At 49.1% G+C, this 16,163-nt stretch overlaps 5 protein-coding genes across 5 annotated transcripts; 3 read left to right on the top strand and 2 right to left on the bottom strand.

Annotated features, from left to right (window-relative positions):
* Positions 1-1,665: 1,665 nt before the first annotated feature.
* Positions 1,666-4,032, bottom strand: N7479_008122 (1-phosphatidylinositol 4-kinase LSB6; the record flags this gene model as incomplete). Its single annotated transcript, XM_057255816.1, has 2 exons — positions 1,666-2,481; positions 2,536-4,032. The coding sequence occupies 2 exons, from the start codon at positions 4,030-4,032 to the stop codon at positions 1,666-1,668; spliced, it is 2,313 nt and encodes a 770-aa protein (XP_057109678.1).
* Positions 4,033-5,950: 1,918 nt separating this feature from the next.
* Positions 5,951-6,947, top strand: N7479_008121 (putative GATA transcription factor (AreB); the record flags this gene model as incomplete). Its single annotated transcript, XM_057255815.1, has 2 exons — positions 5,951-6,178; positions 6,279-6,947. The coding sequence occupies 2 exons, from the start codon at positions 5,951-5,953 to the stop codon at positions 6,945-6,947; spliced, it is 897 nt and encodes a 298-aa protein (XP_057109677.1).
* A 1,083-nt stretch (positions 6,948-8,030) lies between these two features.
* On the bottom strand, positions 8,031-9,834 carry N7479_008120 (uncharacterized protein; the record flags this gene model as incomplete). The annotated part of the gene is made up of 5 exons (XM_057255814.1): positions 8,031-9,232; positions 9,285-9,389; positions 9,440-9,572; positions 9,623-9,694; positions 9,754-9,834. The coding sequence occupies 5 exons, from the start codon at positions 9,832-9,834 to the stop codon at positions 8,031-8,033; spliced, it is 1,593 nt and encodes a 530-aa protein (XP_057109676.1).
* Positions 9,835-11,043: 1,209 nt separating this feature from the next.
* Positions 11,044-12,660, top strand: N7479_008119 (serine incorporator domain-containing protein; the record flags this gene model as incomplete). The annotated part of the gene is made up of 4 exons (XM_057255813.1): positions 11,044-11,094; positions 11,171-11,250; positions 11,305-11,893; positions 11,944-12,660. 4 exons carry the CDS (start codon positions 11,044-11,046, stop codon positions 12,658-12,660), a joined length of 1,437 nt encoding a protein of 478 aa, XP_057109675.1.
* Positions 12,661-12,934: 274 nt separating this feature from the next.
* N7479_008118 (ATP-binding mismatch repair protein PMS1) lies at positions 12,935-16,129 on the top strand (the record flags this gene model as incomplete). Its single annotated transcript, XM_057255812.1, has 3 exons — positions 12,935-12,967; positions 13,023-13,119; positions 13,191-16,129. 3 exons carry the CDS (start codon positions 12,935-12,937, stop codon positions 16,127-16,129), a joined length of 3,069 nt encoding a protein of 1,022 aa, XP_057109674.1.
* Between the last annotated feature and the right edge of the window lie 34 nt (positions 16,130-16,163).

Raw genomic sequence — 16,163 nt, 5'->3', positions numbered from 1 at the left:
CTCTATGTCCAACCTCAAAGTTGAATAGTATTCGCAGCGGTGTCGGGAGGGTTGGAATGCAGGACAGGCGACTGCGATTTGGGATTAATTTTCTACCTGATTTGTCGAAGGTTCCGCGTGTGAGGGCAAATCAATCAAGTTCAAAATATTTGAGCCTTGATGTCGTGTATCAAATATTAACGCTGTAGCGGAGTGATTACGCAAATGGGCTGGCCAACGAAAGGTGCGTCTTCCAGACGCGAGAGTCGCGAAATCTCCGGCGTCATTGAAAGTGAGAGATACGGAAGAGAATCGCGCGCAACAGCAGTAGCACTGTTGTCCCGGTTGTCAACGTATATATTCCCGGGGAAACCACGTCGTTTTCCCAGTTGCAATCCAGTCGGCGCCTTGTCGTTTGCCTCGTCGAGGGAATCGTGATCAGATCTGTAGGCGACTCTTGGTCGAGGGGAGGGTCCTTGACCTCGAGTTTTCTCACTATGGTGGTCCTTCGATTCGCGCGACTTTTTTTGCTCAAGTCAGTCGTAAGATCAGTCGCGTTGTTAGCAACTCGAAATGACGAAGTGGTTCTTCTGAAGTCGGTGCCTCGGAGAAACCCGCCGATAAGATCTTATCAGTCCACGCGCTTCCAAACACGGTATTCCAAAGTGTGATAGAACGCAAGTACTACATGTATGTACTTAAAAGGACTTAGATTAGCTTAGAGAAAAGCTATATCAGTGGCGAGTCTAGGAAGAACTCTTCCAAATATAAGGGAGCAAAAAGTCTATGCATCTGGACGCGTGACATACATATATCCCAATCTGAGGTTGGGAGATCCTGTGCTTAGTTGCCCCCCAGTCATTTTCTATACTTTGTACTCTGTAGATTGTGGAGATTTATTGGATCTAAGGCTTGGATACTCTCTTTTTTGTCTCTTTTCTGCTTCTATGATACTTACTTAACAGTATATCCTACCTATATATTAGGTAAATTGTCACGTCTAGTTATGGATTGCTTATCTGTTTGATCCTGGCCCAGGTGTGTTTGCGATGGCGAAGATGATGTCTCACAAAACAATGTCATGCAAGCAGTCGATGGAGTGGATCGCAGTAGTATTACCTTACATGAGGGACTATCTATTGCATCTAACCTTGATTTGCTTTTTTAACAATACTATGACATAGTACTGACTGTGGAGCCCCAAAAGTCGAGTATTGGTTATGCCTACGCCCGAGTTGGGATCTATATCTCGTGACATACTACAGGGTCACATGCCACTACAAGCTAACCTGATCAGCATGATTGATACAATAATAATAATAATAATAAGACGATGAAGGTATCATAGAATTAAGTCTCGTCAATATGCTACATGAGGCAGATCGCCCAATCAATGCGCCACAGCCCAAGGCAATCCCAACAGCCAGAGAATGTCTATATACAACAAGGAAATCTCCCAAATCATGAGCATGTCCAGCAAAGGACTCGTGTGAAATGTCACAGAAAAAAAAGGTACAGTCGAAATCTTGAACAGGAATTGGGAACCGTTTCCCGGAGAACAGGGACGCAACAAATACCCCGAGAAGACAACGCTGTAGAAGATAGCTGCAGATTAAATGAGAAAGAAGTAATGCAAGAACGTAGGAGAGTGAAAAGTGCAAAAGGATAGAACGACAAAATCTGACCTTAACACCAGGTAAAAACGGGATTTTTGCTCTTAACAGCTTCCAGGCGCTCAACAATCACCTTGCGCTGGTTGCCTTCCATGCCCTCTGCAACTGCGTAGCCAAGGTCACCTTCAAGATCGTCGTTGCCAAATGTATTGACATGAGGAACACGGAAGGATGTGGAACCGCCGTTTCTACGATGGTTGTGCTGGCGGGGAGGAAGCGAAGACCATCCATCTAGAGAACCCCCGGTGTTTCGGCCACCGAAATCATTTGTAGTTGCAGGGCTACCGACAGAACCATCAGCACCTTCGCTGTCAGCATCAGTTCGACCACGGGTGAGTTCGAACCGGTTTGGGTTGGGGAGGTCGCTTGGCGACGAATTCAATCCCAATAAGTCGTACTCGGGGATTGGCTGCGAAGATGCGGATGCACCAATATCCATCTCTTCTTCATCAGGGTCGTAATTCATAGATTTGTTCCTTTGCTTGTCTGTGGAAGGCGGGCGCATCGGAATAGCAACAGGAACGTCAACCAAGTCATCCCATACGCAGACCCGGGTTCGTCGAGTAAGCTCAAGCGGGCCGTGATCTGGTTGTTTCAATGTTTCCACCACATTCCAGGCTTGACCTTTCATAACGGCGATTTGTCGAGCGAACATGCTCTCTTTGAAATCATCATCTTGCGCAAAGACACTACGCAAGGCCATCTGCGTACCGCTCCACCAGGCTGTGGATGTCAACAAGGGAAGGAAATGGTCACGAGTTCTCTGCGAGAATGGTTGTCCGATCAACGAAACTGGCAGGAAAAGCCAACCGAAGGGAAAACTGCGCCACTGCTTGTTGTTAGTAATCGAAGGTCGTAATTACACGTGAACTCCAAAACTTACGGCATCTGGGTGTTTCCATGGCCAGGACAAACTGTTGTCAATGGCACCAAGCTGGACAGAAGCTGATTGTTCTGAAGAGGCTAGTGGAGTTCCCGTGCGACTGATGGCCATCATTGTTTCATGCCGCTTGTATGGGTGGAAGGGGGGATTGGCGGTGCCATTTGAATTCACGGAAATGGGACGAGGCGGGGGCATAAGCTCGTCATCATCGTGCTTAGGTTGCGGCTCAGTGTGTTTTGGGGGCTCTGCCATGATAGAAACCTGCTCTGTCCCCCAGTCAATCTTGACCATCCAGTTGTCAAGACCTCGATCGGTATTTCGCATGATATAATCTAGAATCACAAGCTTCTCCAACTCCTCGCGGAAGGATTGTTTGAGATTCTCGGTCCAGTAGAATCGGCGCTCAGCGCTTTCGTCACGCGAACCGGCTGGCGAGGGAACATAGCCTGGATCTTCGTCATCCTCCTCGTCTGACTGTGCCCCCGATGGACGACAGGCCTCGTTCCATGGCCGCTTCTTGCGCTTGGGGGCATCCTGGGCGCGGAATCCAGTATTCACCTGGTCAGGCCAGGGATGTTCTCGGAGGAAAATGTTGGCGTCCTTAAATCCCTTTAAAAAGACTTGGAAACTGCCAGCCTTGGGAGGCAGAACTTTCTTACCTTTCCATGCCTTTCTCCGATCCCAGAAATCGTAGAAGAACGATTTCGAAGACAGTCGCACAATACCGGTATAGGGAACGAGGTTGGTGTGCAGGCGGGCATCGAGAACGTATGCAGCGGCTTCGGAGACATATGAGAGATTAGGAATGAGACACGCACGGCCAAAGAAACAGGGGAATAAGTTGCGGTGAATCCATTTTGTCCATTTAGGGTTTCGTGAGGCGTACGGCTCTTCGTCCTTCGGCTTGAACACACCCACTACTTTTCCTTCAGGGTTTCGAGCAAAGTAGCTGCCTGAGCTTCCTTGTGAGATCATCCGAGGATGTATGTCCATTTCAATCGCGAGGCGCACACTTTCGACAATCTCCTCGTACTCGGCGCGGGCCCGCCGTTGCTGACCCTCAAACTCCTCTGACTCAAGAGCCTCGGCGCTCACGGGGGTAACTCCGGGAGGTGCCTGGAAGACTGAATGGTAAATCTCAAGCTTCTCCTCCTCATAGCTTTTGCCCTTGACACGATTGATCTTGAATTTGGAGGCAATCTCGTCCGCCCATTTTTCGAGACGCGCATTGATGGCCTTGATATCCACCCCGGAGTTCCGACGACCTCGAGCATGCTGAAAACCACTGTGCCTGCGTCGATGGCCTGGGGGGGTTTGGAGACCGGACGCCTGCATCTGGGCTCGGGAGGAGATGGGAGCGTATCGGGGAGCGGAGGTGGACACTGTTGAGATCGCGCCCATCTCATCGTCTTCTGAGTCATCATGAAGGTAGCCTCGTTCCTCGTCAGCCTGGGCGAGCCGGGCGTATCCCGAGGTAGCGGGACGAGTCTTTGGCATTGTTATTGAGGGTGGTTGGATATATGGAAGATGAAAACAGGCAATATAGCCCGTAAAGAAGGGACAGAAAGGCCGGCAAAAGAACGAATGGACACGAAAGGAGATTAATCCATCACAATGGAGAGAAGAGAAGAAAAAGACCGCTCGTGGATAGAATAGAGAGTTGATAGAGCCAAGGCAGTTGAAATAAGTGTCACCTATGTCCGGACGCCGCCAAGGGGGCGTTCTGAAAGTAATGTTACAGCTAATTTACATAGCGGTGGCGTGATAAGTGGCAGAATGCAGTAAATTTGGTGAGCCGGTTAAGACCAGCTTATTAATTACCGTTATACAATTACGCACCGCCACACTCTGTCTCCACCCCCTAAATCGAAAGGGGCCTTGATGGATGCATCCAGTATTATTTTGTTTGCCCTGAAACTTGGCCAGAACCGCAATTGATCTCCATATGGAACCCCTCTATGACGAATTGGGCATATTCAGGGGATGGCAGCTCCATACAGCATACATATATATGTACAACATAACCCTACTCGGTAAATGTTGGTAAAACCGCCACGCTGGCAAAATATCCGCTTCAGTGCAGGGAATTTTATATACATAAAAACCGTCTAGGAGTGTTGATCACCTGTAAGTAAATTAGATGGTGCAGAATGGACTCATTGTTGCGCTTCTGGTCCAGGTTATATCAAGAGACTATAGAATGAAGAAGTAGAACAGAACAGGTTAATTGAATACATTCTTTGGAAGACGAAATATCCAACGTTGACGCCCCTGACATGCCGTATTAAATAATGGTTGATACTGGGGCAATCGTTATCCCGATTGTTATTATCGCGTCTTATCGTCCATCTCAATTCTGCAACTTCTGTCAACCCCTACCCTCACCTATCCTCGGCCATCATGTCGTTAATTTAAAACTTCATTCTTTCCTTCAGACTTGTTATCTTCCTCAGACAAAATAATTGTCGGGACCTCTAATCCTCTCCCTGTCCGGTATCGAGAATCATTGTTCGGAATTTCACCTTGAAGCGATCACTGAAGAATTGTCTTGATATAGACCCATCCACTCCTAGTTCTGCTCCGAGTCTATTGTTTCTAATCGCATCATTTGCGCGATTGGCTTGACACTCACCGTTTCCCTTCAATTCGGTCTAGGGCCGGATTTGAATCGATACCTACGTCTCTCCTCCACAGTGGCTTCCACCCTCTATAGGGCGTCGCCCATCGACCCGGCTCTCAAATCTCGTTCTTCACAGGAGCGTGAGTTTCCTTACGATTTGTCCACAGACAATTCTTCTACCCGTCACGCATCTAACGGATCCATACCATTTTCGACGACACTACCGGATATCAAGAGCGTGACCAAATTTGGTTCCGGCGAGAGTGACGGATATCCGGGCTCTTCTGTTAGCACTTCGCTTCCTGGACTAGCGGCTCTAGCCTCGGTCGCTTCAGCACCAACCTCTAATCTTCGGTGCGTTGATACCCCATACCAGTCTAAAATGAAAGCCACCGGTGGACCCTTGGGCGATCAATCTTCGCGTAATCTTCAATCGGGCCCTGGAGACCAGTAATCTGGCCCCTCATGAGAATTCGCATCAATTGGCTAATCTATATATTTCCTCTCATTTTTTTAGTTCATCCAGTGATGCAAGTATGAATATGGCAAATATGACCTATGCTACATCATCACCGGCAGCTACAACAGGAGGACAAGGGAGTGGACCTGTAAGTGTGAAATATGCCTTATATCAAGAAACTGTTATCGGAGCGCGCTGGAGGTCTTATCTCTGGGGAGTTATCGAAAGTCTTGGCGCCACTCGATCCGTGCACCCGCTTTTTCCCTTTCCTTATCGACACAAATCTCTCACAATCTTATCATCCTCTTCCTCTTCCTAACTTCTATACCCTCATAATGGCGACCACATTGACTGACGACAAGCGACCTCAATTACAGCCCGTTTGCCAGAATTGCGGCACCTCTACCACTCCCCTGTGGCGTAGGGACGAACTCGGTTCAGTCCTCTGCAACGCATGTGGACTCTTCTTGAAACTGCATGGCCGACCTCGTCCGATAAGCTTGAAAACAGATGTGATTAAAAGTCGCAATCGCGTGAAGACTGGCCAGGGACCTAAGCGCAAGGTGTGTTCGTGATCAAAATTTTTTCCCTCCCCGTCCCCTACCTCCAAATTCCACCTGTCTTAGATAAGAACATGCCCTAATCAAGATTGTGATCCCATAGTCTGGCGGCCCTGTTGATACCAATGGCATCCCGCCGCGATCTGAGGCGGGGACCCCTCCCCTCGGGTCGCATGGATACCGTCGCGCGTCGCGCAAGATGTCCCCGGGTCATTCGGATCGCTCCAACTCCCCTGTTTCCCGGACCGAGACACCTGGCTTTAGCTCGATGCACGCGCACAACTCGAATATCGCGCCGCAGCACATGTTTGATAGCGTTACCCTGGGCGACAGCATGAGCTCCTCCGGCGGCCTCCCATCCCGCCAGATGCGCCAACCTTCTCCTTCGGCAGTCGATCGCCAACTCGAATCTCCCCACACATTCGAAAGCCTCCTGGCTCTCAACACATCCTTGAAGACACGCGTTAGTGAACTTGAATTCGTCAACGAGCTCTTCCGCGGCCGTGTGACGGAGCTCGAGCAGAGTGATGCCAGCGCGCGTCGGTCGGAGATGATTGTAAGAGACTCTGAGGTTCGTCTGAGGCGATCTCTTGAGGATGCTCAGCGCCGTGAGGAGGATCTCAAGCGTCGTGTTAACGATCTTGAGCGCCAGCTTGGTTCTAGCAGCGCTGGCGACGCCGAGTCCGGCGAGCCACTCGCAAAAAAGATCCGGCTGTCGGATGTTGTGGAATCTGGCGAGGACGTGGTGGTCAAATCTCCCAAGAGCGTTTAGGTCCTGTGGTGCCCTGCTATTTTCGACCCTTTCCAATGTGCTTGTTCATTCCATCATCGGTCCACACGCAGTACTGCAAGCTTATAAGCTGCATTACGCTTGCTGGTCCCCACCAACCTCTGATATTCTTGATACCCTTCATGGCTCCTCCGTCATCACTGGCTGGAACTTTACCCAAAAAAAGCTTCTATTGAACGGTCTCGATTTTTCTTACTTTCTTATGTCCGGATGTTTCTCCAAACGTCTTGTTTTAATTTGCTTTTCTTGCGGTGTGCTGTACGAACTCTTTCACTATGCTTCTAATACAATACTTTATCCCTGTCCTTCTCTTCCAGAACTCAACGGTCTGGAAGATCGATGGATCGGCGATCCAACTGGGAAGTGTCTTGTTATCTGGGTGTTTTTCCTGGGATGTTCCTCTCAATGTGCTAGTTGGTGCTTGCAATCATCATTATCTCAGTCTGCTGCTTTAACAGAGCACTGCAACCGTTTTTGATTGTTTAAGCCAACTTGGCGGGTCTATGGGCCGTGTTTTTGATTGATTTAAACGAACGTTCTCGCTTTCTGTGTTTCGATATCTACATGTATGTTAGGAGGGAAATGAAAGTGTCATGCAGAATTCTCGACTCCTATCAAGCTTGAGGTCTCGTTCGAATATAGCATAGATGAGGCGGTAAGGTATCCGAATTGGCAACATTGAAGCACATTCACCGCTTATATCAAGACCGATTATACTAACTACATACCCACATATATATATACTTGGAATAACACCGCATAATCCCCAAATGTACAGTAATGAAATTGACCAAGTTCTGGCCTATGGAAAGGTAAAATAACCCGAACAAAGAAAGCCAGACGCAAAGTATCAAGTCTATAAAGAGAAAACAGCCCATGGGTATACTAAATGAGGACACAAGCCAAGTAACATCCACCATGAAATGTACTCTATGAGAAGTCGTAGCAACCCTCAGCAATATCCAGGGAAATTTGCAGACAGGAAGGCAATGCATAAGCCCATGCTTGCCATGAAGGTGGTACTACACCTAGACAATCCAAATCGATCGAAAAAAATCATCAATCTCACGCGAGTCGGTGGCCCAACTTCTTGTTCATGATGTTATTGATGTTCCTCTCGCGCATAATGGTCCACAGACAAACAGCGATACCAAATAGCCCGGAAACGAAAGTCATGAAGTAGGCAGTGCGGTAGCAGCCTAGTCCATCTGGGCACTCGCGGTCGCCATCGTGGCCGACAACAGAGTGCCCGTCATAGATATTACCGTATAACAAATTGAAAATATTACCACTGAACACTGGGGCTAGCGTCATGACGCCCCAATTCTGGGACAGGCCGCCAATGCCGAAAGTGTGTGCGGTTAGGGAAGGGAAGACGCCAAACAGGAAGCCATAGGCGATTCCGGTGAAGCCGGAGACAACGACTAGGCTGTTTGGGTTCGAAATGGTGGTTCCAGCGAGCTGGGTCAGGGTGAAGACAACCGCTGACAAGAATAAACACCAGATGCGGGACATACCGAGCTTCTTGACTAGTAGGTCAGAGCCTATGCCGCTGAATAGACGGCCAAGGAAATTGCCGAAGGAAAGAATGGAGACGTGCATGACCTGGCGGTGTTGAATGAACACGTCTGTTGCACTATCATCGTAGTATAGCCACAGAGCTTTCACGCTGTTGCCGATATTATTGATGGTCATCAAGCCGATACCGGACAAGAGTCCCATGGTCAAGAAGAGCTGCCAGAACTCGACTTTGCGGAGCATGGCGAGACCTCTGATGTCAGTTTGGTGTGCCTCAATGGCCACTTCGTCTAGGAAGTCATCGTCAAGTGTATCAAAAGAGGGGCGTGTGCGGTCGTTCTTGGATACTAAGGTGGCAGTCTCATCGTCATTGGCGAACGCTCTGCCTTGGGAGTTCGAGGCAACCGAGTGCGACCGCGCATGCACGGGGTACTGCTCGTGAGTATAAGCTGCAGAGCCATGTAGATCAGAGTCCTCCGGCACAGGTTGAAGATCGCTGGAGTGGCGTCTTCCGGACTCATGTGGGTTGGGTGAGACGGACGAGTACGCCTCGCTGTCGAGAATTCGAAGGAATGGAATTGAAGCAAAGGACAGAATCGAGGTCCCGAGGGCTAAAAGCAAAAGAAAGCGACCGGTATCGTCTTTGAAAATGAGAGTTGACAGATTGGACCAGAATAGCGCACTGAGTCCAAAGGCCGCCATGGGGAAAGCTGTACTTGTGCCCCGATGGTCGGGGAAGTTGGATGCCGCTAGAATCAATGGGTTAACTCTCATCAAGCAGAGTTCTTGAATATAACGTACCAGTTTTGATGGCACCGCCAAAGGCAGAGCAGCCACCCATGCCGGTAAGGAAAGCGAAGAGGCATAGGAAGACAACCGGCATCGATCCTTGGCCATTATCGTATGCTACAGATATTAGAGCTGCTCAATTTCGACAAGATAGTATCACGACATACCCATATAGATTGGGAAGTACCCCAGGCCCAGGCAAATAGAGCCAATGAGCGCGACAAGTCGGGGACCGCGGGCATCTGTCAGTAGTCCCATTGGGATCCCCATAGCATACATCCCCAGGTTCCCCGCGACGCCCTGGAGCTTGTTAGGACACATTTCCCAACACCGGACACGGGATAACTCACAATAAAATTACTCTCGGTTGAAGAGAGCTTCATTCGGTGCGCGAATTGTGGCGCCCACGCGGAGTATGCATACTGATAAGCAGGTCAACCTTAATAGTCCTAAATGAGGATAATATCGAGATATCACGCACATTGGTTCCACATGAGAGGGCGACCAGCGTCCCCGCAATGACGGAAATAACCCGGGCAGTTCGGTGGAGAGAGCCGGTCATTATGTCGTTCTTCTGCAAATTGTTCTGGTTATCTTGTGCGATACAAGTATTTTAGCGGCGGGAGTCGTTAATTAGGCCCTATACAGATGTGAGGCCGACACTAGGAGAAACATCGGGCCTGAAATGAAGGACGAAAAGGGTGAAAAGAGCGAATGGAGTTATATAGGAGGAATTGAGGGAGAAGGCCACTTGGGAGTTTTCAGGAGCGTACCCTTAGGTAAGGACTTGGAGATGGATCACCCCGGGGGGCCGCGTGGTCGGAACAACCGTCAAGCAAGCGCCAAGGAAACTTTGCTCCACGTCAACTGACGAATACGATGGAGATGAATTGATTTCTAAAATGTAAAGGAAATTGAGGGGACAAAAAAAGAGGAATGGAATGTAGTAGGGGATGTACTATGTCGCCTTTAAGTCCTACGTTGCATTGATAACACAAGATTATGCATATCCGTCAAATCCGTCAAATCCTCCGGAATTGCGCGAATCGTAGCTCGTCATAGTTGGATTTCCACGGCCAAATGTGTTACTCCACGCGATAAGGCGGATACATCTCCACTACAACGTAATGTTGAGACTGGATTCGTCAAGCCTTCAGGGCTGAGTGCCTGGATTATGTACAATGGTTTCATAGGTCGAAATACCCCAATTATCAAAACAACATGTCCCAATTCGTTGTTGGCAAGTTGTTCCCGATTCGTTAACTTGTACATTCTCCCTGCAGTATCTACAATTTAAAAATACATGTGATGTACTATGATGTACTTCGTAGTTATATGCTGTGCAGGTTTCTAAGCTTCTATCTTAAGATAAGAATAACTAATATCAATGTTCTTAATAAAGCATCGTTTTTAATTCACTACGGACAGATGATCTTGAAAGAACTTAGACATTTGAAGTTCCTTTAGTCCTATAAAAGGCAATCTATTCAGATAACTAGATAACTATGTATGATGTCGAGGATCATGGTACTACTAGTGGGGGTGGAGAGCCTAATCCCGAGAGGCTTGGCACGTGATATATTTTCGAGTTGGAGGTATTACGTAACATCCATCCATGACGGAGGCGGCCTCAGGTGATGATCTTCAATCTGATCACTTGTCTCTCTCCACACTCTCATCGATTCTCGATCTTGGTTTACTCGTACATTTTATCAATTCACTTGTATATTACAGCCAGAACACTGGGTTACCTGACACCTGCACTCCCAAAATGGGTGCCCTCCTTTCTATTCCACTGTTGGCCGTCCCGAGTGTCGGTACAGTATGTTGTCGCCTACCAATCTCCAGTCACCGATACACTCATTGCGCAGTTGGCTAACTCGGCTTGTATCCAACAGATCTTTACAGTCGCAACATCATGCTGTGGGGCAGCGACATGTTCTGCAGTCTGCAGCGCCTGCGGAAAGTTTCAAAACAGGTACCACTTACCAGCTGAGTAGTGCGGAGAACCTCGGACTAACAAGCACAACAGCATGGCGACGAGAATTGCCTATGCCTTCATCCTTTTGATCAACTCCATAATCTCCTGGATTATGCTCACGCCATGGGCTCTGAAAAAATTGCAACACTTGACCTTAGATTATATGGAGATTCGATGTGACGGGAAGGAATGTCACGGCTGGGTCGCGGTCCATCGTATCAATTTTGCCCTCGGTCTCTTCCATTTGATCTTTGCTCTTTTGCTTCTCGGAGTTAAAAGCTCGAAAGATACTCGCGCTGCTCTCCAGAATGGATATTGGGGTCCGAAGGTCATCCTCTGGGTGGCCTTTGTCGTCATGTCATTCTTTATTCCCGAGCCCTTCTTTTTCATCTATGGAAACTATATCGCCTTTTTCTGTGCCATGCTCTTCCTGCTTTTGGGTTTGATCCTTCTGGTGGATCTTGCGCACTCGTGGGCGGAGCTATGCCTGCAGAAGATCGAAGACAGCGACTCACGTATGTGGCGCGGTCTGCTTATCGGTTCGACCCTCGGCATGTACTTGGCATCTCTCGTCATGACCATCCTGATGTACATCTTCTTCGCAAACAGCGGTTGCTCCATGAACCAGGCTGCCATCACCGTACGTATTTCTCATACCACGAATCTTGGTACCCAACTAACTCGTCGTAGGTTAACTTGGTTGTCTTTTTGATCATCTCTTTCGTTTCTGTTCAACCAGCAGTGCAAGAATCGAACTCTCGCGCAGGACTGGCTCAAGCTGCAATGGTCACTGTCTACTGCACCTACCTCACCATGTCTGCCGTTTCGATGGAACCAGATGACAACAACTGCAACCCTCTTATCCGGTCCCGCGGAACCAGGACTGCCACTATCGTCCTCGGTGCGATTGTCACTATGCTGACCATTGCATACACCACCACACGCGCTGCCACTCAGGGAATTGCGCTGGGATCGAAGGGCGGTCACAACTACATCCAGCTAGGCATGGATGACAATGAGCACGGTTTGGTGACCCAACAACCAAACATGCGTCGGGAGATGCGCGCTGAGGCCCTTCGGGCCGCTGTCGAGAGCGGCAGTCTTCCTGCTAGTGCTCTGGAGGATAGTGACGACGAAGATGATTATGAAACAACCAAGGACGACGAGCGTGGTTCAACCCAATACAATTACTCACTCTTCCACATCATCTTCTTCCTTGCCACGACATGGGTGGCCACTTTGTTAGTCCAGGGACTAACACTGGAGACCACCACAGATTTCGCACCGGTCGGCCGCACATACTGGGCCAGCTGGGTGAAGATCGTTAGCTCTTGGGTCTGCTATGCCATCTATTTGTGGACTCTGGTTGCGCCTGTTATGTTGCCGGATCGATTCGGTGTTTATTAGTTTTTTTTTTGTCTTAGTTTTCGGGCGTCAAGAGCGATAGTGTTGCTTCTAATCATCCGTTTTGGTTTATATCCGTAATTACAATGCTATACAATTAGCAAATGAATACCTCCACACCCTCATAGCACAAATACAGCTTTCTTCAAGTGGAATAGGGGCGTCATCGAATGTAGGTAGAGCTGTCATATCCAGTTGGTCCACCGTGGTCTTGGCAAAATCACGCGTCTCACTTAACGCGTGCCAACATATCTTCCACAGACATCATGGGATGAAGATGGCGACAATCCAAGCCATCGAGGCCCGCTCTGTATGGAATTCAATATTCCCCCATAAAGCCCCAATCTAACCAGCACATCAATCAGGTACACCAAATCCAATCGGGTCAAGTCATCGTTGACTTGTGCTCTGTCGCCAAAGAGCTTGTCGAAAACAGTCTGGATGCCGGCGCAACAACAATCGGTGGGTGAATAAATTTCCGGATATTGGTTGTGACATATTTTCTGATGATTTCGGGGGGGGGGGGGGTTCAGAGGTCCGATTTAAGAACAATGGACTGGACCTAATTGAGGTCCAAGATAACGGCAGCGGGATCTCGCCGGAGAACTATGAGAACGTCGGTGAGTTGTCACTTTCTCTCTTGTTACATTGCGCTCAAGCTGACTCTCTCTTCCTCTTAGCATTGAAACACTATACCTCAAAACTGTCCTCATACGATGACCTCTCCAGCCTGCACACCTTCGGTTTCCGGGGCGAGGCGATCTCCTCACTCTGCGCGTTGGCCGATTTCCACATTGTTACGGCACAAGAAAAACAAGTTCCCCGCGCGAATCGAATCGATTTTGAACAATCTGGGAAACTTCAGAAGACACAGATCGTGGCTGGGCAGAAAGGAACGACCGCATCAGTAGAAGGCATCTTCAAGCGGCTTCCAGTGCGTCGGCGGGAATTGGAGAAGAATATCAAGCGGGAATATGGGAAGGTTCTGAATCTGCTGCATGCATATGCATGCATTAGCACTGGGGTCCGGTTCAGTGTCAGGAACACTGTTGGCAAGACGCGGAACGTGGTGGTCTTTTCTACAAATGGAAATAAGACTACCAAGGAGAATATTGCCAATGTGTATGGCGCAAAGACATTATCTGCCCTGATATCCCTTGATCTAGAGCTGGAGTTTGAGCCTGCCGCAGCTACGAAACGGGTTGGTGATGACCAACTGAGTAAAATTCAGGTTCGAGGCCATATCTCACGTCCTGTATTCGGCGAGGGCCGTCAGACTCCAGATCGCCAGATATTCTTTGTCAACTCGCGGCCATGTGGCTTGCCGCAGATTCAGAAGGCGTTCAACGAGGTTTACAAGTCGTTCAATGTCTCACAGTCGGCGTTTATCTTTGCGGACTTTCAGATGGATACAAACGCTTACGATGTCAATGTTTCACCTGATAAGCGGCAAATTCTGCTTCATGATGCGGGCGCTATGATTGAATCGCTCAAAGTTTCTCTTACGCAACTGTTTGAGGATGCGGACCAAACTGTGCCACAGTCATCGGTCAAATCCAAGCCTTTGCCAAAGCAACAACCGCTATCATCGCTTCCAGGGTTCGTTTCTGCTCGGGAACTGAACCAAAACGGTGGACTTAGAAGTCCAAGTCAAGATAGGACTAAAGAAAGCTCGGCAGAGACTCCAGGTGTAAGTCAACAGAGTGCGATTCAGCGTTTCACAAGCTCACAAGGGGGCATGTCGAGGGTGCAAGCCACGCCATCTCCAGCTCCATCAATACGAACACCACGGGCTGCAACCAGTCGCTCTTTGATGTCGACGCCAGCCCCAAGTGAGCTAGAAACGCCTGCTGCGGCGATGTCTGACGATGAACTTTTCGTCCGAGAAGCCGCCCAGGGGGAGCCTGAACCAACCCCTGTCCCCGATGAACCCTCATCCCAACCATCAGGTCCTGATGAGACCCCATCCCGCGCTCGTGGAGACCCAGAAGAAATCCCCAACATTGTCCAAAATGCCTTCCATAGAATGCGTCCGCGAAGAGAACCCGCCGAACTGGCTACCATCACTATCGGCAACCGAACTGTAATGTCCATGGTCGGCAGTGGTCCTTCACGAAAGCGAATCCCAGAAGATCCACCTTTAATGAGAGAGCCGCCTCGGCGGAAGAGACGGATACACACACCATCACGGCCTAATATATTTGGTGATCATATGAGAGCGTTTGCTGCACCGGGGTCGCAGCTGGCTGACGAAGAAGATGAAGAACCCTCCGCTAGTGAAAATGACCAGATTGAAGACGATGGAAATAACCTTTCCAGTGAAATCAAGGACGCACAAGGCGCTGAGGAAGAGCCCGTAGACGAAGGCTCTCCGCCTGAGGATCTCGACTATATTCCTGGCCAAAGTGCAGCTCAATTAGAAGCAGAAAACACCGAGGCAAGAGACAAAGACACTACTTCAGATCACACTCTCGATGAAGCTGAGAAGAAAGCGCAAGAAGAAGCTACTGTTCAACGGCTCATTCAAGAAGCCGAGAAGGCTGCTGTGCTCCCCCAAGAAAACAGCGCGAATCGCGCAAAGAAGATGAGCAAGGGCGCTGCGCATCGTGACGCGACTGTACAGCTTGTCGGCACGGTAGATGGGTCTATTTCACATCTCCAATCTCAACTCAGCACATTGCGAAAGACCCTGCAGGCGGGCACCAAGAAATCGCAAGAGGAAGCCACTGATCTTGGCGAGAAAACCGCCGAGGACAAACTTTCCTTAACTGTGAGCAAGAACGATTTTGCCCAAATGCGCGTCATCGGACAGTTCAACCTGGGCTTTATCATTGCAGTCCGTCCAGGAGAAGACCACGATGAGCTCTTCATCATTGACCAGCATGCCTCTGATGAGAAATTCAACTTTGAGCGCCTGCAAACTGAAACCGTGGTGCAAAACCAGCGACTTGTCCGTCCGCAACGCCTCGATCTCACTGCCGTCGAAGAAGAGGTTGTCCTTGAGAATCGCGCCGCTCTTGAGAAAAATGGTTTCCTCGTGACTGTCGACGAAAGCGGCGATGAGCCTATTGGTGGTAGATGTCAACTGGTTTCGTTACCGCTGAGCAAGGAAGTGGTATTCGGGGTACGCGACTTGGAGGAACTGATCGTGTTGCTGTCAGAGTCAATTTCCACGTCGGATGGATTGTCGGTACCACGGCCAAGTAAAGTGCGCAAGATGTTTGCTATGCGCGCTTGTCGCTCAAGTATCATGATCGGGAAGACCTTGACGAATCGCCAAATGGAACGAGTCGTTCAGAACATGGGGACTATCGATAAACCGTGGAATTGTCCCCACGGTCGACCAACCATGCGACACTTGATGAGTCTGGGCCAGTGGGATGAATGGAATGAATTTCAGGAAACCGAAGGACTCGACCCTTGGAAACAATACTTGGAAGCAGAAGATGAAGAAGACGAAGACGAAGAATAGTCCATAATGATACCCTGTGCGTGATATAGATGTA

This window comes from Penicillium vulpinum, assembly GCF_028829585.1.
Source record: "Penicillium vulpinum strain IBT 29486 chromosome Unknown utg000003l_segment0_segment0, whole genome shotgun sequence".
NCBI classification, from domain to species: Eukaryota; Fungi; Ascomycota; class Eurotiomycetes; order Eurotiales; family Aspergillaceae; genus Penicillium; species Penicillium vulpinum.
Note: the sequence above shows the minus strand (reverse complement) of the source record. Positions and strands in the feature narration are given on the sequence as shown.